At 44.0% G+C, this 23,541-nt stretch overlaps 1 protein-coding gene across 1 annotated transcript; it reads right to left on the reverse strand.

Moving 5' to 3' along the window:
• Window positions 1–7,107: 7,107 nt before the first annotated feature.
• Window positions 7,108–18,832, reverse strand: LOC116986273 (endothelin-3-like). The gene is made up of 3 exons (XM_033041648.1): window positions 18,280–18,832; window positions 12,619–12,826; window positions 7,108–8,956 (listed from the first exon to the last, which is right to left on the reverse strand). Exons 1-3 carry the CDS (start codon window positions 18,326–18,328, stop codon window positions 8,782–8,784), a joined length of 432 nt encoding a protein of 143 aa, XP_032897539.1. The 5' UTR covers window positions 18,329–18,832; the 3' UTR covers window positions 7,108–8,781.
• Between the last annotated feature and the right edge of the window lie 4,709 nt (window positions 18,833–23,541).

Raw genomic sequence — 23,541 nt, forward strand, 5'->3', positions numbered from 1 at the left:
GTCCGGATATTCTATCGACACAAAGTGTTGGAGTAACTCAGCGGTTACTGATTTGGATGAGAACGTACTAGGCCTAATTAGTAAGTTTGCAGATGACACTGAAGTGGGTGGTATTGTAGATAGTGAAGATGGTTGTCAAAAATTGCAGCAGGATCTTGATCGGTTGGACAGGTGTGCTGAGGAATGGTTGATGGTGTTTAATACAGAGAAGTGCAAGGTGTTGCCTTTTGGGAAGTCCAGCCAGGGCAGGATCTACACAGTGAATGGTTGGGGCCTGGGGAGTGTTATAGAGCAGAGGGATCTAATTCCTTGATAGTGCAGAAGACAATTAACCTACAATCCTGCACCTCTTTAGAATGTGGGAGGAAACTGAAGCACCCGGAGGAAACCCACATGTTTCCAGGGAGAATGTATAAACTCCGTACAGACAGCACCCATAGTCAGGATCGAACCCGGGTCTCTGGCGCTGTAAAAGCGCAACCACCGCTGCTCCTCTGTGCTGCATTGGTCAAGAAGACTTTCGGAACATTGCCCTTGATCAGTCAAGAGTATTGAGTAGAAAGGTTGGGAGGCCAGGTTACTGTTGTACAAGAAATTGCTGAGGCCATATTTAGACTATTGTGTTCAGTTTTGATCACCCTGTATAGGAAAGATCTTGTTAAGCGGGAAAGGGTACAGAGCAGATGTATGAGGATGTTGCCAGGACTCGAAGGCCTGAGCTTATGGGAAAGGCTGAGCTCACTAGGACTTTATTCCTTGGAGCGCAGGAGGATGTGGGTTGATCTTCTAGATGTGTATAAGATCATGAGAGGAATAGATAGGATAAATGTGCAGAGTTTTTGCCCAGAGTAGGGGAATGAAGAACCAGAGGATATAGGTTTAAGGTGAGGCGGAAAGATTTAATAGGAACCTGAGCGGAAGCTTTTCTAGGCAAATGGTGTGAGGTAAATGGATTGAGCTGCCGGAGGAGGTAGTTGCGGCAGGTACTGTCACACATGTAAACAATATGTGGTCAAGTACAGGGTTAGGGTAGGTTTAGAGGGATATAGACCAGACACAAGCAGGTGGGACTAGTGTAGACGGGGCATGTTGGTCAGCGTGGGCAAGTTGGGCCAAAGGGCCAGTTTCCACACTTTATGACTATCATGTCCAAATGTCTTTTTAACATTTAAATCATATCGCCTTTACCACTTTCTCTGGCAGTTTGTTTCTCATATGCACTACCGTCTGTGTGAAAACGTTTCCCCTCAAGTCCCCTTTAAATCTTTCCTCTCTCACCTTAAATCTTTGCACTCTAGTTTTAAAATCCGCTATTCTTGGAAAACAACTGACCATTCACCTTATGTATGCCCCTAGGATTTTATATACAGTGCCCTCCATAATGTTTGGAACAAATACCCATCATTTATTTATTTGCCTCTGTACTCCACAATTTGATATTTGTAATTTAAAAAAAAATAACATGTGGTTAAAGTGCACATTGTCAAATTTTAATAAAGGCCATTTTTATACATTTTGGTTTCACCATGTAGAAATTACAGCAGTGATTATAGAGAGTACCCCCATTTCAAGGCACCATAATGTTTGGGACACAGCAATGTCATGTAAATGAAAGTAGTCATGTTTAGTATTTTGTTGCATATCCTTTGCATGCAATGACTGCTTGAAGTCTGCGATACATGGATATCACCAGTTGCTGGGCGTCTTCTCTGGTGATGCTCTGCCAGGCCTGTATTGCAGCCATATATAGCTCATGCTTGTTTTGGGAGCTAGTCCCCTTCTGTTTTCTCTTCAGCATATAAAAGGCATGCTCAATTGGGTTCAGATCGGGTGACTGACGTGGCCATTCAAGAATTTACCATTTTTAGCTTTGAAAAACTTGCTTTAGCAGTATGTTTGGGATAATTGTCTTGCTGTAGAATGAACTGTCAGCCAATAGGTTTCGAGGCATTTGTTTGAACTGGAGCAGATAGGATGTGCCTATACACTTCAGAATTCATTGTGCTACTACCATCAGCAGTTGTATCATCAATGAAGATAAGTGAGCCAGTACCTTCAGCAGCCATACATACCCAGGCCATAACACCCCCACCATTGTGTTTCACAGACGAGGTGGTATGCTTTGGATCTTGTACACAGATGTATCAATGCTTAGTCCTGTCCTCTTGTGAGACATTCAGTTAATACCACTTCATTAGCACCCCTATTTGTATCTAACACTCACCAAGTTTAACACAATACATCAAAAGTATAGGAAGTAAAAAGGAGAAGGATTAGCTGTTCTGATCAGGGAAGATATCCCAGTATTATAGGAAGGGGATAGAGTCATAGAGCATTTAAACAGACGCTTTGGCCCAACTTGAACACCGACCAAGATGTCACATTTAAGCTTGTCCCAATTGCCTGCTTTTGGCCCATATCCCTCTGAACCTTTCCTAGCCATGTATCTGTATGAGTGACCTTTAAATGCTGCTCTAGTACCTGCATCAACGACCTCCTCTGGCAGCTTGTCCCATCTGTCCATCACCCTCCGAGTGAAAAGGTTACCCCTCGGGTTCCAATTAAATTTTATCCCTGTCATCTTAACCCAATCTTCGCTGGTTCGTGATTCCCCTACCCTGGGTAAAAGACTGCATTCACCCTATCTATTCCCCTCTTGATTTTATACACCTCTGTAAGATCACCCTTCTGTGCTCCAAGCAATAAAGACGTAGCTTGCCTAACCACAAAGCTGGGTGGCAGTATGAGCTGTGACAAGGATGCTATGAGGCTGCAGGGTGACTTGGATAGGTTGGGTGAGTGGGCAGATGCATGGCAGATGCAGTATAATGTGGATAAATGTGAGGTTATCCACTTTGGTGGCAAGAACAGGAAGGCATATTATTATCTGAATTGTGTCAGATTAGGAAAAGGGGAGGTGCAATGAGACCTGGGTGTCCTTGTACATCAGTTACTGAAAATAAGCATGCAGGTACAGCAGGCAGTGAAGAAAGCAAATGGCATGTTGGCCTTCATAGCAAGAGGATTTGAGCTTAGGAGCAAGGAGGTCCCACTGCAGTTGTACAGGGTCCTGGTGAGACCGCAGCTGGAGTATTGTGTGCAGTTTTTGTCTCCTAATTTGAGGAAGGACATTCTTGCTATTGAAGGAGTGTAGCATAGGTTCACCAGGTTAATTCCAGGGATGGCGGGACTGACATATGATGAAAGAATGGATCAACTGGGTTTATATTCACTGGAATTTAGAAGGATGAAAGGATATCTTACAGAAACATAAAATTCTTAAGGGATTGGACAGGCTAGATACAGGAAAAATGTTCCCGATGTTGGGGTAGTCCAGAACCAGGGGTCACAGTTTAAGAATAATGGGTAGGCCATTTAGGACTGAGATGAGGAAAAACTTTTTCACCCAGAGAGTTGTGAATCTGTGGAATTCTCTGCCACAGAAAGCATTGGAGGCCAATTCACTGGATGTTTTCAAGAGAGAGTAAAAGCCCTGTCCCCCGGTACGAGTTCATTCCAAGAGCTCTCCCAAGTTTAAAATAAATCAAACTCGTGGTAAGCACGGAGAATGAACGTAGCGGGTACGTTGGAGCTTGGGAACGTCTCTTAGCGGCTCATAACGCTAACGGTAGGTACTCGGGAAGACTTGCTAACGGCAAGTAAGCACGGGAAGACTCATGAAGATTTTTCAACATGTTGAAAAATGTCCACGAGTGCCCCGAGTACCGACGAGTGGCCATTACCATAAATCTCCGAGTTCGAATCAGGGCAAACACGGGAGAACTCTCGGAATGAACTCGTACCGTGGGACAGGGCTTTTGGATATAGCTCTTGGGGCTAACTGAATCAAGGGAAAAGGGGAGAAAGCTGAAACTGGGTACTGTTTTTGGATGATCAGCCATGATCATATTGAATGGTGGTGCTGCTTGAAGGCCAAATGGACCTATTTTCTATGTTTCTATGATACCACCTACTTTAGTGTCATCTGCAAAGTTTAAAGATCAAGAGTGGAATCCATCTGGTTTAAGGCTGCTAGAGTTACTTTACAGGCCATCAAATAGTGAAACAGAGGTAGAAAACCAAATCTGCAGGGATATAATAAGGTGATGCAAAAATTGTGGAATATTGAGGATTTGTTACCCCAATGCAATTGAAACAATGTTAGACTAAAGTGATTAAATAATAAGAGGGCTTTCTTGGTTGCTTCGTCAGTTGGTTCTTGTTCTGAGCAAGTTTCCCATAATGTTCTGGGATAGAGAATACAAACCCAGTCGATCCATTCTTTCATCATATGTCAGTCCTGCCATCCCTCCACTCCAAATATATCTAATGATCTGGTGTCCACCACCAGATCATTTGCCACAGCAAATTCCAGAAATTTGCTATACACTATGTACTACGTATAGAATGATACAAAAACCTTCACTTCAACTCCAACTTCTTTGCAATAAAGATCAACATGCTGTTTGCCTTAAACTACTTGTTGGACCACCCACCTAACCTTTACTAACTCATGCTCTAGAACACAGAGATCCATGTGAACTTCTCTTATCTGCAATCTCTCTCCATTCTGCATCCACCTTTTAATTCCTTTTGCCAAAGCGCAAAACTTCACACTTCACCACATAAAAATGTAATTAGCCAGATTTTAACCCAATTACTCAGTATCTATATCCCATTAAGTTTCATAAAGTCCTCATCGCTACATGCAAACAAGTGAGGGCCAAGAAACGATCCCTGAGATACTTCACTCATTACACCTTTCCAGCCTAAAAAGGATCAATCTATTTCAACTCTATTTTTCAATCTGCGCTAACACACTTCCTTCAAAACCTTGGGTTCTTTATTTATGCACTAGACCCTTATGTGATATCTTATCAAATACTTTTTGGATATAAATACACTACATCTACCAGTGCCCCTCTCTCTCAACTCTGCCTTTAATATCCACAATGAATTCAAGCAAATTTTAAATTATCTTTCATAAAATGATATTCACTATGTCCAATTATATTCATCTTGATTATTGACTCTATCATCCTGCCAACAATTAATGTTAAATTAACTGGCCAATAGTTCCCACCTTCTGATTTCCTTCCTTTCTGAACAAAGGAGTTACTTTGGATTTTTTCCAGTCTTCTGATACTCTCTAGGAATTTAGTGTGATTTGAACATTTTCAAAATAAAGGAAGACCAAGGGGTGCGGGGCAATGGGTTCTGGTAATTTGCTCACCTGTTGCCATGGGTGTTTCTCAAATACTTTATCCCCTTGATTGCGATTTGTACAAGTTCCTTCCAGTTATTTGAGATTAGCACATCTGTTATCTTAACGATATTTGTAGTATCCTCGCTGGTGAAGATGGATACAAAAAATGATCTTGATTCTTTATTTCCTGTTATTAATGCAGTAGCCTTGTTCTTTAGAAGCCTACACCTAACCTAGATGCCTTCTTCCTGTTTATATATACATTGAAACTCTTTAATTCTTCGAGGGTTATGCCATTGATTGGCTTAATTAAGGGGTCGTTATGATTCAGAATGAATTGCATCTCATGTTAGTCAATAAGTGATAACTAAATTACTGCATTGGTTAAGAAAATACTCATCTGTGATATTTAACCATAGTACAGAATGATGCAAGTCATGTGTAACTATGCTTGGGGTATTATGATCACTCTATGTTATAATATGTTTTAATATTTAAATAATTTCAGGCACTGTTTCAAGATGGCTTTCTTGCATATGCTGGAATAAACTGTTAAACAATATAACTTGTCTTTACTGACACATGGGCTTGGAGGGTGAAATTCCGGAAGTGGCGGTGCTGTTAACAGCTGCGGCTCGCCTGCAGTCCGTCTGTCTTGACTTTTTTCTGTTGTTTTTTTTGTCTTGTTTTGGTTAAGTTTTAGTTTGTTGGGTTGTGTTAGAGGGGGTGAAACATGTTCTCTGTTTTTCGTGTCGTATCCCCCTTCTCTGCCTCCGTCTGCGCTGAGGCCTAATGGCGGAGCTGGTGGCCTCCAACCTGCGACCGACCCCGAGGCTCCGGAGGCAGAGCCAGCCAGGACTACCAACGAGAGGTTGGCCGTCTTCGGGGCTAAGGCAGCGGTGGCCCGACTTGCTGGTGCGGCGTTCTGGGTTTCGGCGGCGGCCTGGAGCTGATGCAGCGGGGCTCGGAGCTGAGACTGCGGGACCCAGAGCTGGGGCAGCGGCCTGGAGCTGGGGCAGCTGCCTGGAGCTGGGGCGGCGGCCCGGAGCGGAGACTGCAGGACCCGGAGCTGGGGCAGCGGCCTGGAGCTGGGGCGGCGGCCCGGAGCGGAGACTGCGGGACCCGGAGCTGGGGCGGCGGCCCGGAGCTGGGGCGGCGGCCCGGAGCGGAGACTGCGGGACCCGGAGCGGAGACTGCGGGACCCGGAGCGGAGACTGCGGGACCCGGAGCGGAGACTGCGGGACCCGGAGCGGAGACTGCGGGACCCGGAGCGGAGACTGCGGGACCCGGAGCTGGGGCGGCGGCCTGGAGCTGGGGCGGCGGCCTGGAACGGAGACTGCGGGACCTGGAGCTGGGGCGGCGGCCTGGAGCAGAGACTGCGGGACCTGGAGCTGGGGCGGCGGCCTGGAGCTGGGGCGGCGGCCTGGAGCTGGGGCGGCGGCCTGGAGCGGAGACTGCGGGACCTGGAGCGGAGACTGCGGGACCTAGAGCGGAGACTGCGGGACCTGGAGCTGGGGCGGCGGCCTGGAGCTGGGGCGGCGGCCCGGAGCTGGGGCGGCGGCCCGGAGCTGATGCTGTGGCGGGCCATCTCGGAGCGGAGACGGCGTTCCGGCTTTCGGCGGCGGCGACAACACCACGGAGGTCCGCTGGACTGGAGAGCGGCATCTTCGGCCTGGATCGATCGCCTCAGCGCAGAGGGAGAACAAGGAGGGAAGAGACGGAGACTAAGACTTTGCCTCCATCACAGTGAGGATGTGCTTGGTGAACTCACTGTGGTGGATGTTTAATTTGTGTTTATTGTATGTTTTGTTATTATTGATTCTGTGTATGACTGCAGGCAATATAATTTCGTTCAGACCGAAAGGTCTGAATGACAATAAAGGATCTATCTATCTATATCTCCCATAACAGTTGTTCAATCTGTAGTAGATCAATTAAAATAAAACCTTTGATTGAGGGAATTTTTCAAGTGCTGACAGTCCATTTTCAGGTGGTTGAGGAACCAAATCAAAGCTTTCTGAACCACAGAGAAGATAGAGTAGACGAAATAAGAAAATAAGTGTATGACATGCGTGATGAATAGAATCAGGCTGAATATAAATAGCTGGGAAGAAGATAAAAAAGAAAGATAAAATAATTAAAGAGGGAGTATGAGAAGAGAATGGCATATAGTATGAAAAGGATTTCAGAAGTCTTCCCTGGATATATAAATGTTGGTCAGAGTAATGGGGCCGATTGAGGATAAAGAAGGTGATATTTGTATTTGAGGCAAGAAGCAGAGCTGGAATAAAATGAGAGTACTTGGTATTGATGTTTACTAAGGAAGATGATGATGCCAAAATCTCAGTAGAAGAAATCAGAGAGATAATGGGTGGAGTGAAAACTGAGGCAGAGAATATAGAACAAAGCCTGGCTTTGCTTAAAGTAAATAAGTCACCAGGGAAGAAGAGGCTCGAAGAACTGTCTGATCTGAATCAAAGGTTGATAAAGAGAATACAGTGAATGTCATATTATGGGATCAGAACATGTATGATAAAAATCCTGCTTAAAAGACCAATTAGCAAACTCGGGGCCCATGAAATATCTGGACATTCTTTGTTGCTGTAATACTAAATTTTGTTTATTTTTTCTTTTGTATTACCTAATGTACTCATGTATGGCATGATTTGCCTGGATATTACTGAAGTTCTTCACTATATCTCAGTACACGTAAAAATAATAAACAAATAGCAATTTCAGGGTCAGCATGGGTTGGAAACTGGCAAAAACTATCGAACAGTGTTGAAATCGACGATGCAAAAAGAGTAGTGTTCTGCTTGTTTTATATGTATAGTCATAACTTGTGCACTACAGTGCAGTGTAAAATGTCCATAATTGGAGATGATGCAAAGCTGGGAAGTGTGGTAAACTATGGAAAGAACGCTTATAGACCACAGAGGTCTGGCAGAATGATAAATAAATGGCCAATAAAATTTAATGCTGAGAAATGTTAGGTGATGTGACTGAAAGAATGATAGACAATGTGGTCTAATGTACAAAAAATAATTGGGCCAAATGCCCATCTCCTTCCACTTTAACAAAAAGTAACAAATGTTTTTTTGATGGATAAACTGGTTAAAAACAAACCAAATATCATGCGAATAGAATCTCACCTCATTGAATATATAAAACAAGATTTGATGGAAATGACAGAACAGGTGAAGTGCTCTGGCTACAATAAGTGGGAGTCGCTGAAACCTGCAGATCCCCAGGAACTAAGACTGCAGAGAGGGAAGCAGCTTGAGGATATTTGGTCCGTTGTTGGGCTGCAGTCTGAGGAGCTCCATTGTGATGCATCTGGGAGAGGTGGATTACATGGACAATAAGCCTAGATATTGAATTTACTGCAGACTGTTGTCCCCATATTTCTCCTGATTACACGTTACTTTTGATCTGCCTAGGACTGATATACTGCTCGGAAATATCAGGGATCGATCTTTGCCAATACAGTTGAGCAACTGGCCAATATTTGATCAAACAAGCAACATCTTTGGCTATCTTGTTTCCCCCCTCTGCCCTCACAAACCAATGATACCTCAATGGGTTACTATTTCACTGTCACTTTGCTTCGGCCTGCAGAACAGGCCACACAGTCCATCATCATCCTTTGTGCAGATACATCGAGGTTTTTGAGACCTCACAAGCCAACTCATATCCCTGTCAGAGCGTTTATGTCGTCGCACATTGGATAGTCCATAGGGCACAGTCCTCCTGGAATTAAGAAATCAATATTAATATTGAGGAATATAAATAGTATGAAAACTAAAGTTCATCCAGATGCAATGAGGTACCATCCTAAAGATTGTTTGTTGGAAGATGTGGACATACCACAGAGGAAAATGTTTTATTATTCCTGACCCACAATTAAACTATGAACTCCTCCTCCTCTCCCATCCCAATTCCTTTCTACCCCACTCTCCCCACCTGCTTTGCTCCAATCCAGTGTCTTCCCCTGCTATCCTATGCTCCTTCTTCCCAACCTCTTCACAACTTCATTTAACCCAGCTATATCTCCAGTCATCTTTCCTGTTCATTCTTCCCATCACTTCTCCTAACCTCCCCGAGTTCCTTTCCTGTTTTCTTCCCTACTCCTGGTCCTTCTTTATACTTTGCAATTGACTTTGGTCCTTCCTCCACTCTTTTCCCCATCTTACTTCACCCCTCCTTTCCCCTCCTTTTTCCCCCGCTTCATGTTTTTCTTCCCTTTCCCACTCCCCATTTAACTCATCAGATATCAGTTATTTAAACAAAGCCGAGAAATCTCTTCTATAATATATTTTTGTCACAGTGGAACAATAACACCATAAAGTTTTTCAAAGTGCATAAGAGATTTATCAAATCAAGATTTGATGGTTATTTGATGGTTATCAAGAGCAAACCATGCAAGGATAGAAGGAAAATATATATTTTAAGGGATTCATTTTAGCAAGCAGCAAAATTAAAGAAGGATTTCCAGAGTTTGGACATTGACATTTGATATCTCAATGCCCAATGATGGACTAATTAAAATTAACGAGGATTCATTTATTTCATCAGCCACATCTGGCCCATTTTGACAGCCTCTGTTTTCTTTACATTTCTAAATTCTGCAATCACCTGCAAATTTGGAAATTTTGCGCTACCCATCCATGTTTAAGTCATTATGGATATCTGTTATGATATTGAAGACAGACACAAAATGCTGGAGTAACTCAGCGGGACTGGCAGCATCTCTGGATAGAAGGAGTGGGTGACGTTTCGGGTTGAGACCCTTCTTCTGACTGTTATGATATTTATAAGTTGCCCAGATCCCTTACTTTGTTTGAGACTTGTTAATCACTGATGTAGACAAGGCACAGCAATAGGTACTGGTCAGCATTAATAGGTAAATTGATCAGGGTTAGGGGAATAGAAGGAGCCATAGGGGGAGAGGAAAGAAAAGCAGAAGGCTTTTGGGTGCAAAGGTGAGAGATTCACTCTGAGTATTTACTATTAGGGTAGGATTCCCTAATTATTGTATAGGCACCACAGATTTTTTTTCAGATGCCTTAAAAGAGAAAATTTCTCTTCAAAAAAGCCAGTGGTCTGAATTAAATAAAAGTTATTGGTTGGGACATAATATGGAGCAATTAGAACAGAGGAAACAGTTATTGGTGAAGATACTGTTACGAAACATTCAAATTGATTATTAAGTGTTGGTGCTATTTAGGTGATGGTTCCATGAGGTTTTACTGAATACTAATAATGGTTTTAGAAATGAATAATGTTCCAGCTGTTTTGGACAATCAATCCCAAAATGTTAAGTGCAAATTAGGTGCTGGGCATTTCACTATTATTTTTACAATATACTGGATATAAAGTGCTGGAAGGTGGCCCTGCTAGTGAAAGATCCTTGAGATTTACTACGTATTTAGTTTTTATGGGTCTTCAAACAAGCTCTTAAAGTTAAGCTGCTCCTCTTTCCCAAGTAAAGACACTGAAAAGCTACCCTAATAAATTCTGAAATTAAAAAAACATTACTGTTCAATAAAAATAAATGTATTGCTGTCTGACTTAGAAACAGTTAAGGCAGTGCACAAACTGGTTAATTTGTCAGTGACAGCTTATTTAAATGGCACATATATATCAAAGGGTAGCTTTATGATGATGTTTAACATTTTCAATATTGTATTGGTGCAAATAATTCCAAAACCAGCAAAAAGGGTTTTCCATTGACAAGTGTAGTTTGCCCATGGTTCGTGTAAAGCACAGGAAATGGAAAGATTTTACTGATTCATCTGCATGAAGCGTGTAGGTGCTTTCACTATAGCCACTTCCACTCTAAGAATCTGTGGATTGTGGAATTGATTCATGCTGTGTATGGTTGGAAAGACATAGAATAGTAGAATAGAATAGAATAGTTTCTTTATTGTCATTGTAACATGAACCATGTACAACGAAATTGTAAAATGTCAGCCAGTCAGTGCACCATTCAAACATTTCTAAAAGCTAACGATACATACAAGGTAAAATATTTAAAAAGATAAACAACTAAAATAAATATCATAAAAATAGCACGCATAAACACCCAGCCCTACATCCTTCTGTCGATTTCATGTATGTATGTATCGCTCCTGCGTTCCTTGGCGGCTACATTTAGTGCCTTTATAGCAGTGGGGTAAAAACTGTTTTTAAGTCTGTTTGTCCTTGTCCTTGTAGATCTGTACCGTCTGCCTGACGGTAACAGTTCAAACAGGGAGTGTCCGGGGTGGGAAATGTCCTTTATAATACTCTGGGATTTTTTGATGCAGCGGGAACTGTGTAAGTCCTCCAAGGTAAGGAGAGGGCATCCGACAATCCTCTGGGCGTTGTCAATGGCCCTCTGGAGCGCTTTCCTCTGAGCCGCTGTGCAGCTGGTGTACCATACGCATACACAGTATGTTAGGAGGCTCTCAATGGAGCACTGATAAAAGGACAGCAGCAGTCTCTGAGTGATGTTATTCTTCCTGAGCACCCTCAGGAAGTGCAGTCTCTGCTGGACCTTTTTCAGCAGCGCAGAGGTGTTCATGCTCCACGTCAGGTCCTCCTCAATATGGATTCCCAGGAAGCGGAAATCCGCCACCCTCTCCACACAGTCCCCTCTGATAATTAATGGTACCATGTCCGTTTTATTCTTCCTGAAGTCTATTATTATCTCCTTGGTCTTTAAGGTGTTAAGGAGCAGGTTATTTTCTCCACACCACACTGTCAGCTGCTCCACCTCATCCCGGTAGGCGTACTCGTCCCCCCCGGAGATGAGTCCCACCACCGTAGTGTCATCCGCAAATTTGACAATGGTGTTGCTGTGGTGGGCGGGGATGCAGTCATGTGTGTAGATGGTGTAGAGCAGGGGGCTCAGCACGCAGCCCTGTGGAGAGCCGGTACTGAGGCTGAGGGCCGTGGATGTGTGATGGCCCACTCTGACTCTCTGGCTGCGACCCGACAGGAAGCTATTTATCCACATGCAGGTGGAGTGTGGAAGTCCCAAGTCCCCCAGTTTGTCCACCAGTTTGTGGGGAAGGATGGTATTAAAGGCAGAGCTGTAGTCCACAAAGAGCATCCGCACGTAGCTCCCCCGCTGCTCCAGGTGGGACAGTGCAGCATGGAGAGCTGTGGCTACAGCGTCCTCTGTAGATCTATTCGCTCTGTACGCAAACTGGTGGGGGTCAAAGCTTCGGGGCAGGAGCTATTCATAGATATTCATCTATTATCTACATGAGTAGATAATAGATGAATATGGAAGGAATCTGGACGGCGTTATCATTCAAATGGATTTTTAGAATCCAGCTCTTCCATGGTTGAAGTATAATCACTAAACATGAATCTGTGGTTAATCATAGTGTAAACCAGTTCAGCTTTGCCTGAAGGCCACTTACTCTGGAGTATTCATCCAGATCACATCCAGGTGACAGTAGTACACACACTCCTTGTCCTTGTACGAGAAACAGGTGCAACGCTTAGTTCGAGGCCTGAAATGAACCTCCACAGGAGCCACCTCCATTGCAGTTACCCCCAAACCATCAGGAATTAACAGCTCCAGCTCCCCGGTCGCAGCACCAGGCAAAGGCAGCGGTCCAGGATCACCTAGAGATAAACCATGGGGCATGGTGTCAATCACAAAAGCAATCAGCAGCAGTTCCTGGATTTCTAGGCAACAGCGATTAAGACAGCAACATACCTGCTCATTTATTTAGTACATGACATTACATGTCTATATTGATTTAGTATGTACACCCTGACAATAGAGCTCTAGTAGTCTGAAGAAGGGTCCCAACCCGAAACGTTACCTATCCATGTTCTCCAGAGATGCTGCCTGACCCACCAAGTTACTACAACACTTTATGTCCTTTTGTGTAAAGCACATCTACATTTCCTTGTTACTACAGCTCAGGGGGGAGGGGTTGACAAATTGGGAATATAAAGATGGAGTTAAAGGAGAAGTGAGTACAGGAAAAGTTACAAAAGACTCCCGAATTAATGGAAAGAAAAGTTTGAGAAGAGATAAGAGAGTAAGGTCAATAGTATCTGGAGTATTCATCCAGATCACATCCAGGTGACAGTAGTACACACACTCCTTGTACGAGAAACAGGTGCAACGCTTAGTTCGAGGCCTGACATGAACCGGTGTGAGAGGGGTGAATACCGAATTTAAAGTGCTGTAGATGAATGCGCGAAGTATAAGAAATAAAGTCGATGAGCTTGAGGCTCAGTTAGAAATTGGCGAGTATGATGTTGTGGGAATTACAACGACATGGCTGTGTGTGGAGGATAGTGTTAATGTGCGGAGATCACTGGTCGGTGCGGACTCGGCGGGCCGAAGGACCTGTTTCCTCGTTGTATCTCTAAACTAAACATAATACATCTTACATGTATTACATAATACAGAAGCAGATGGGAGGAACAGTACCTCATGTGCTCCATTAGTAGTCTACAACCCAACTGTATGAATATAAATTCTCTTAATATCAGGTAACCTGCTCCACCATGGTCCTTCGATCTATTGAGATGCCTCCTTCTATCCCACATCATGACTCCCCTCTTACCCAGCACCTGCCCACTAACTCCATCAGCCCACCTCCCTTATTTGGTGCCCATAAGATGCTATCTGCGACCCCTAGTTACCTAGTCATATGCTTGCAGCCTGGAAATAGGCCCTGTGGTCCAATTCGTCCTAAGATACTCCATTTAGGCTTATCCTATTTCCTTGCATTTGGTCCAAATCCCTCATCACATCCCAGCCTCAGTTTATATCTTTTCCCTCTCTCCCCCACCTGACTCCATTTACTCCTCCTCACCGAGATTTACATATCATGTGTCTGCTCTTTCCTTGCCCTTTCACCTGTTTCTTAGCTATCTCCTTTGCACTTTTTCAGTCCACAAGAAGGGTCTCAACCCAAAACATTAACTGTCCATTTCCCTCCTTAAATGTTGTCCAACCTGCTATGTTTCCCCAGTGGTTTATTTTTTGTTCCAGGTTCCAGTATCTGTAGTCTTTGGTGACTCCATAAGATTTCTGTGAACTGCCAATTTCAGAGTATATCACACAGACTTTCTTGACTGTTGAAGCCAAAGGTGTATTTAGAGGTAAAAAATCATGTATACTGGTGGTGCTACTTCCTGCATTTCTCTTGGCATTGATGCATGTGAAAGTAATGTCCACTCTGCCTCTTGGTGAGGTGATTCTGCACTAGATTTCAGGTAGCAGCTCATTAACCACAGGGAGGTAGTTGAGTAAGACCCTGATGATTATTTTCCTTGCGGCAACTTCCAGGAAGACCCCATTGCCGTTACTGGATTAGGATTTTTCTCCTTTCTTGAAGATGCTGGCTTACCAGCTGTGGGAGATATTTGAATTTTTCACTGAGGTTCATCTCTGCCAAGTTTAAAAAACTCAGCAAAAATAACCTGCTCCCAAGGCCTTGTTATACAGTATTTCTGTTGACATATGACCATTCAACTTCTTGGAACAAGAGTGGTAACAAAGCTTGGCAAGACAGGTTTGAATGAAGTCAAATGGACGATGGGTGAAAAAGCACAGGGGCTCCAGCAACCTACAGATCCCATGACAAGCATGTGCGTTCATTTACGTCAATGCTGCCTGGACACATACACCTAAAGCCCCATCCCTCCGTCCAAACTTGGTTCATCTCCATTCTTAGATGTCAGTAAGGTGGGGCCTGAGTGTTTGCTCCATAGATTATCTTCATAGAACTGAAGCAGACTTGCATGTGCTGGAGGGTGGGGAAGGGGAGGTCATCGGCAGGTTGCTGGAGCTTCTGCACCTTTTTCACCCACCAACTGTTTGTTAGATTTTTGATTTTCAACATTGAAGTGCCTAAACAGGTGTTTCTTTTCCCTTGAGACATGATGGAGTTTCCAAATGAAGAACACCTTGCATGTGTGGCTTATTAGCTCCAGGATCTGCTGGGCATTCTCATCAAACTAAACAGGTTCTGAGCAGCAGAGCCAGGTGTTTCTTCACAGGGACTAATTCACAATAATCTTCAGGACTGCCTGTGAACTGTGGACACTTGCTGGATGTGAATGAGACTTGACAGGTTGTCTGAGGCACTATCTAAGAAGAGCTGCAATTGCATGGTTCATGAAACTGCCGACATTGATTTTCTGACAGCTACATTTCCGTTGTTTGCATTGTCATGGGGTTAGATTGATGTTGATTACAGAACAGATTAGGTGCTGGTCAGGTACATTCATTGATACCTGTCATGATGTGGGCAACGCAAATATACTTGTGAATTTGCACTTGTACAATAGGTGCCACAGCTATGATGTCTTGTGCTTTTCTCTCAGGCAAAAACAAGCTGCTGACTGTCCTTCAAACATTTTGTCAGGAGGAGGATTCAGTTGAAGTTAACTTTCCCATTTCCTACTTTCCAATTATGCCTTGCCAAAGAATTGTGTCTGTTCTGACCCTGAATTAAGATTTCCCAAATAAATCAATTTGTCCTTTTTGAAAATGCAAGCCAAGGTTTTTTCAAAGTTAGATTAAAAGTTCTCGTTGACCACAATATGATCAAGAGTAAGCGTGTTTATTTTTCCTATGCACCGGATATGAACTGTAACAATTACATTCTTACTTGGTGCGGTTTTATAGGCACATTAGATGCAACGACAATAAATGCCCAATAAATTATCAGTTAATCCAAGTGGACTAGGCCAAGAGATGCAAAAATCAATGCTCATAAGTAAAAGGTTAACGTTGTCTGCAAAATCTCCAGCCAATTGGTCAGCATAGATTTTGTGAATGTGGCCATTGGAGCCGGACCTTGCCGAGGGTTCACCCTAGATATAGGGTTGTTCTGATATAGGGTTCGAAGTCTGAGATCACAGATTCATCAAGGGCTGGGGGGACCACTGAAGGTATACCATTATTCTCCTTTGGGAGTGAGCATAGAAAGCATTTGGAGTGATGGCATGCAAGCCCTAACACTGTTGCCAGCGTTCATGTGAGCCTCCAGTTTAGTTGCATTTTTAATGGTCTTCTGGAGATTGCACCTGCACTTGGATGCTTTGAGGGTTTTGGAAGGTGTGGTGAGAGAGAGCAGAGACCCAGAAAAGGAAATTGTGAGGGATACCCAATGCAAAGAGGGAAGAAGTGGGCCAAACAGCAAGGTGCAAAGCATCTCTACATATCAATTCATATAGCCCTCCTCATCTCTATACTGTATAGAGCCCGCCCTATCTCTCCACATTGATCCACTTTATACAATCCCACCACAGACCTATACGTTGAATCACTATACACAAACCCACCCATATCTTTTCATCAATTCATTATGTACAGCTTCATCCTGTCTATTGATACCCACCCTATACATTGATTCACAACATGCATCCCCAGCAATCGCTATATATTGATTTGTTATGCATCTCCCGGTTGCCAAACACTTTCATTCCCCTCCCCATTCCCACACTGATCTCCATTGTCAGGGTGAGGCCAAATGCATATTGGAGGAACAGCATTTCTTACTTCGCTTGGGCATCTTACATCCCAGTGGTATGAATCTGATTTTTCTAACTTCAAGTAACCCTTGCATCCCCCGTCTCTCTCCATCCCTCCCCCGCCTAAGTCATACCAGCTTCGGCCATCTTGTTGAGTCTCATTGCACTCGTTTTCACCTAACACACAGCTAACAATGGCCTGTTTCCCTTATCATTGTTACTTTTTTGCATATCTTTCATTCATTTGTTCTACATCTCTCCACGTCACCATCTATATCTCTTGTTTCCCTTTCCCCTGAATCTCAGTCTGAAGAAGGGTCTTTACCCGAAATGTCACCTATTCTCCAGAGATGTTGCCTGACCTGCTGAGTTACTCCAGCTTTTTGTGTCTATCTTCGGTTTAAACTCAGTCACTTTCCTTTATCCCCCTCTAATCACAGCCTCTCAAACTTCTTGCTTCACGCTCTATATTACCTTTCCCTGTTTCATAACCTCGCAATTCCATTTCTGCCTGGCGCTCACTCGCTGTCCCTTCTCTGTTTCACTTCCACTCAGTCATTTGATGATTCCAGTGCTCATCAGTCTGAAGAAGGGTCTCGACCCGAAACGTCACCTATTTCCTTCGCTCCGTAAATGCTGCCTCACCCGCTGAGTTTCTCCAGCATTTTTGTCTACCTTCCAGTGCTCATGAGGACAGTTTCTAAATGTAACTACTACTTCCCTCGGGCAATCCATTCCAAATTACCACCACCCTCTCGGTGAAAGGAAAATCAGATCCACTAAAACTCCCATTACTTTCTTTAAATATGCCCCCGCTATAGAAAAAATTATTTCTTCTCTATCTATGCCCTTTATAAATGTGTGTGGAATTCTCTGCCTCAGAGGGCGGTGGAGGCAGGTTCTCTGGATGCTTTCAAGAGAGAGCTGGGTAGGGCTCTTAAAGATAGCGGAATCAGGGGATATGGGGAGAAGGCAGGAACGGGGTACTGATTGGGGATAGATGATCAGCCATGATCACATTGAATGGCTCGAAGGGCCGAATGGCCTACTCCTGCACCTATTGTCTATTGTATACACCTCAGTGGGGTCCTCCTTATTTATTAGAACCTCAAGGAGCGGGGGCCCATGTCTTTCTCTCTCACTCCACTTTCCCTCTCACCATCAATCGGTTCCTCGTACAATCGCACCCCGATTTTCCTTTATTTTCTGTTTTCCTTTTCTCTTTTCCTTGCATTCCTTATTCGCTCTCATTTCCTCTGGCTCCTCTCGAAATCATATTTATTTCACATTCCCGTATACTTATCGCAAAATTCTCTCCGTATACTTATCTCAAAATTAATTAATTTTGTTCTTTCATTATCTATCTAAGTTTCCTTTCTATCTCGCAGTCTCCCGCTCTAAACCACTTCCATTACTATTTGTCACTATCACTATTATTTTTCAGATCTTTTTCAATCTACCTTTGCACAGCGCTTCTCACGACCGTGTGCTCGCCCGCCCGCCCGCCCGAGGGGCTGCCACCGCGCTATCCCATCCAATCACCCCCGGCCTCACTCGCCCTGGGTCGTCCTTACCTGCACCCTGGAGAATCCCGACTAGGAGCACAGTTGCCAGGACCCACATCGTTCCAGTGTTTCGCTTCTCTGTACCACGGTGTCTCTTTCCTGGACTTATCCCAGAATGTCCCAGTCTGCAACGGACTATCCCGCTTGTATCCCGATCTTTCTAACGCAGAGTATTCAGGGTTAACTAAACCAGATGCAACCCGGACACTATGTTCCGAAATCTGTATCATGGACTGTCTGAACCAGGAGTCTCCCCGTATCTGTACGGTGAGATTACCCGGAGTTTTTACCGCGGATTCTCTCGGTTACTTTATCCCGGCAATTGCCCTCGAGATCGCGATACCTGTACCCTGAGTCTGTCTTCCTGAACTCCCGAACACATATCCCGAACTCAATCTCGCCGTCCAGTTTCTTTCCTTGCGGACGGCCGCTCCTTGTCCTCTATGCTGTGTTTGGCTGGGAATGCGCCTCCCAGAACAGACGCGACGAGAGTCTGTCCGAAGAACCCGCCCACACGCCTGGGGCAAGACCCCGGGCAAAGCAGAATGGTGGGAGAGGCGGATGAGACCTCGAACAGCGAGGAAGAAATGGACGAAGTTTGCAGATAAATCCGTTCCACGCAAGACGAAGGGAACGGAGACGACGAGCCTGTGGGAGAGGCACCCTCTGCTGAAGACTAGGTGAAAGAGTCGTGACAGCACCTTTTCCCCAGGAATTATCATCCGAGCCACCGTGTGAAGAACATTTTGGATAGTCCGTATTTTCAGGATGACACTTTTCAACGCTGATGCAAAGAAGTCGAACCATGTGGGTTGTTCTGACCCCCAGAAATAAGCCCACCTTACAATAGTCCCTATATATCCAGTGGAGATATAGTAGGAGATTGTTAGGATTTCACAGGTAATGAGGTCATTATGGCTATTATTGCTATCATGGCATTATGCCATCGTCTTTGTCAGCATCTGCAGTTCTTTGTTTCTACAACTGTTTGCCAGCTCTATGAAGTATGCAATCAGTTCCATCCCCTTGTGCTCTCCCTGTGCCCCTGCAAATTATTTACCTCATGCTATTACAATTCATTTAATGATCTATTGATTCCTACTGATTCCACCATCATTGCCAGAGAGATCCAAATGTTTACCCTCTTTATTTACCCTATCTTCTTATTTTCGTGTCCATCTTGTTACAAATGTTGGCCTCATTGTCATCGTCCGTCCTGAAAAGGACGCAAGCTTCCGGCGACAATCTGTGGAATAAAGAAAAGACTCTCCCTCACTCTCCCCTTACCCCTGTGTATCATTTGCCCAAAACAAAGTCTGTACTCCAACCGCATTCCACCCCCCCCAATCCTCCTAATATGCAAACACACAATAATGCAGAGATATTATCCCAGTCCTTGAACCATCTGCTATTGGGAGCAACTTTTTTCTATCTGTCATATATCAAGTCTCATCTCAATTCCAGCTTCACCTTGTAGCTGAAGTCCTTTGTCCATGGAACGATTCAATGACATCTCCCCTCTATCTTCTCAATCCTCTTCATATGCTGCCTAAAGTGTGGTAACTAGAGTTGAATCCAAAATCTTCCGTTCCAGCCAGAGCTTTATAATGGTTCAACATTGTGTTGTACAGTGGTGCAGCTAGTAGAGCTGCTGCCCCACAGTGCTAGAATCAGGATCGATCCTGATGTTGGCTGCTGTCTGTGTGGAGTTTGCACGTTTTCCATGTGACTATGTGGGTTTCCTCTGTATAGTCTGGTTTTCTCTCTCATCCCAAAGACACGTGGGTTTGTTGGTTAATTGACCTATTTAATTTGCCATTTAGGCAGCAGATTTTAAATGGGAGAACATGGAAAGAGAGTGAACCGGTGGTCAGCTTGGACTCAGTCATCTGAAAGATCTCTTTCCATGCTTTCTTTCAATCAATTCAATCAATAGCATATCTTCCATTATTTTGCACTCAATTCCTCTATTTATGAAGCTTTGCGAACTGTTCTTTCAACTTGTTCAAAGAACTACACCCAAGATCCCCCACACCTCCCCAGTTCCTATCTGTCTGCACACTTAACAACTGTGACAGTAAGTCTGAATTATCTCTCGCCATCCCTTCTGTCAAAATACATCACCTCACACTTCCATCTAAACTCCATCTGCCACTTGCCTGCACAATCTACCAGTTGAACAGTATTCTGTTGAAGTCGATTGGGAACATCTGCACTAATTACATTACCCTGCAATTAGGTTTCAACAGCATATTTGGAAACTTAGAGAGAACATTTGTGATATTCCTTCATCGACACTCTCTGTTAACTCATCGGAAAGTTTTGTTAAGTTAATGAAACACAATAATATGCCTTTTGCTGGCTCTCCTTAATTAAACCAATGATGTATGTGCCAAGAAAGTTTCCCCCTATTACTTTTTTTAAACCTTACCCATCCTCAGTGCTTAACTAGTCTGTACTTATAATAAGAGACACAGGGAACTGCAGATACAGGAATTTAAAGCAAAACAAACTTTCTTCAAACTTTGGTACTCCAGATTTGCAGCAAGTCCCACTTAGGCGATGAGGATGGAAAGATGTGATTGTGATGGGCCTGTCCCACTTAGGCAACTTTTTAGGCGACTACAGGAGACTATGCGTTCGCCACATGGTCACAACATGTTCACAGGTGGCCTCAGACTGGCAACAAGTCGTAATGGCATTCTGGTCGGCGCTAATTTTTCAACATGTTGAAAAATTAGCGCCGACCAGAATTTTGACGCCATGGAGAGTAGTGAGAATTCTCGTGACGCAGGTGCAGTGGTAATGGGTCACCAGGAGGAAGTAGGTTGTCGTAGGTTGTCGCTGTTGCTGACTGGTGTACTTCATTGGCTCATTGGGGGAGGAAAAACGTAAACAGTCGTTTTCAAGGATAACCATGTTAATGTCCACCGAGCTTCACAGCCGTGTATTTCTGGCTTCTTAAAAGTTGTCTCCACTCCTTCTCCCCACCCCGTCTCCCCCCAATCCCCCCCTCTTTTAACGGACTTAAGTGACGCTTCCCGTACACTGTACTTTCACCGTCTTAATTACAACGCCAACCTTCCTGTTCATCGTGGTGGTGTCTGTATCACATTGGCATTGCACCGTGTGAATTTCACTCAGACTGCACTCCCCCCCCCTTGCCCTGAAGGAAGCTGTGTGTGTGTGTGTGTGTGTGTGTGTGTGTGTGTGTGTGTGTGTGTGTGTGTGTGTGTGTGTGTGTGCTCTGACAGTTGCAGTCATCGATTTCTCAGTGACCTGCTACGACTTGACAGTGGCCTAAAAGATCCCCTAAGTCAGACAGGCCCATCACACTTAAATTTTTCCAATTCACACCCAGTGTATATGACAAATAAACATTCTTTATTATTCACTCCAGCTGTTCATTACAGAGAGAGAATTGCAATAGCACCCTCTTAAGGCGGGAAAAATAAATTGCTGCTCTGAGCACAGTCAATTTGTGCATACTTGTGGCATGTGGACCACAGGAAATACCACAGTACTGGCCCGCAGATTAATTTGAAGGATCTGTCACAAATTCTGAGATTTTTTAAAGCAATATTCCACGTTTATGAACTAAAACTAGGAAATGCTGGAAATACTATGGAATGAGAATCAGAGATAACCTGTTCCAGGTGAAATGACAGCGTGGACAGGGTGATGTGGGTCTTTGATGATATTTGTGCCTTTTTGCAGCTATCTTATTTAGATCCCTTCTTTCGATGGTGGGGAGCTCAGTACCTGTGATTGATGGAGAGGTGCGTTAGACTCTCTCTAACCTCCTTCATTTCTAGGCGTTCAAGTTGACGAAACAGGCCATGATGCAACTGGTCAGTGTACACCATCGTACTTCTGTAGAGGTTGAAGAGAGTATTCATCTACATAAACACTTCAATCTTCTAAGGAAGTAGAGGTATTGATGGGTTTTCTTTGTGATTGCATCCATGTGCTGGGCCCAAGACAGATATTCAGAGATGTGTACACGCAGGGACACTCCTGTTGTTGACTCTCTCCACCACCAACCCATCAATGAAGACCAGTTCATTGATCCTCGGCTCTCCCATCCTTATCATTCACTCATAGTTCTGTGTAACCACAAAACCTTCACTGCTTTCCTGCCTCTGCACCAAACAATGTCTCATGCTCGTTGAATTCAACCATCTTAATTCATTATGCTCTCCATCACCTCTACGTTTCCTTCCTTCATGACTTCCCAGGTGAAAAATCCGGTCTATATTCACAGGCAACTCCTTGCACTAGCCATCTCATGTAGCCTCCTTAATCCCATTGTCTTCATCACAGGACCAACTGTGAACTTCCTTATATCAATTACCTCTCACATCTTACGATCCATCCTTTTGCTGCCACCTCGAGGTAAAGGCCCCACTAAACTCAGTTACATCGCCAATTCAAAATCTCTGTTGAACAGCCTTCACTGACCTGCACAATTCTGCAATTATTGATCCACTAAACCACACTCCCATTGACCCCTATAGTTCCCTTAAATGAATTGCACTCTTACAATACAATCCTCATTTCTGCATCATTATGTCCCCTTAATGCAACATGGAAGGCATTTGGTGGAGAATTTGTTCAACATTCGTTGACAGATCAGGTTTAACTACATAAAGTTCCATTGAGCTCTGTCGCCACCATTCCTCATTCATTCACAGGATGTGGAGATCACTACCAATGGAACTGTTATCTTCTCTGATTGACACAGTTGCCATACTTCTTCTCCTACTGTACACTGGGTTCTGGTACCTCTCTCCCCACCTCTATGATCAAGATCCGTTTCATGAATATCTTTGCAGATTAAAATAATTTGGTGTGTATTTCATGCCACTTTCATTCTGTTCACTCATTCATTTGGCTAAACTTGTGAGGCCCCCAGACCATGTTCACATCTTTCCCACTCCTCTCCGATCATCTCTTGTGCCCTCTAGAACCCATTTATTTCATGAGATCCATGTTCTGTGCCCTTGACTCTATTTCCACTAAACTAGCAATGGAACCATTATCTTCTCTAATTGACACATTGCTTTGTTGGAAGTACACATACAAGTTGAACATGTACTTCAATGCTCTTGGATCCTTGCAGTGCCCAGTGCTGTCAATTGACTGTGTGAGCCATCTCATTCTCTCTCTGCCATTCATGGTAACCGGGAAACAGAACAAAATTAGGGACCGTCAGCACATGGAATCTTGAGAGGCATCAGCAGCATGCACATTTTAATTGGTGCTTGGGAC

Source organism: Amblyraja radiata, chromosome 23, assembly GCF_010909765.2.
Source record: "Amblyraja radiata isolate CabotCenter1 chromosome 23, sAmbRad1.1.pri, whole genome shotgun sequence".
NCBI classification, from domain to species: domain Eukaryota; kingdom Metazoa; phylum Chordata; class Chondrichthyes; order Rajiformes; family Rajidae; genus Amblyraja; species Amblyraja radiata.

What these genes read in the sequence shown, in the direction of transcription:
- LOC116986273 (XM_033041648.1), bottom strand. Translation starts at nt 18,328, where the DNA reads ATGTGGGTCCTGGCAACTGTGCTCCTAGTCGGGATTCTCCAGGGTGCA. An exon ending in CGGGATTCTCCAGGGTGCAG is followed by an intron (nt 12,827 to 18,279) that starts GTAAGGACGACC and finishes GTTTATCTCTAG; the next exon opens with GTGATCCTGGACCGCTGCCT. An exon ending in ATCTGGATGAATACTCCAGA is followed by an intron (nt 8,957 to 12,618) that starts GTAAGTGGCCTT and finishes TCTTAATTCCAG; the next exon opens with GAGGACTGTGCCCTATGGAC.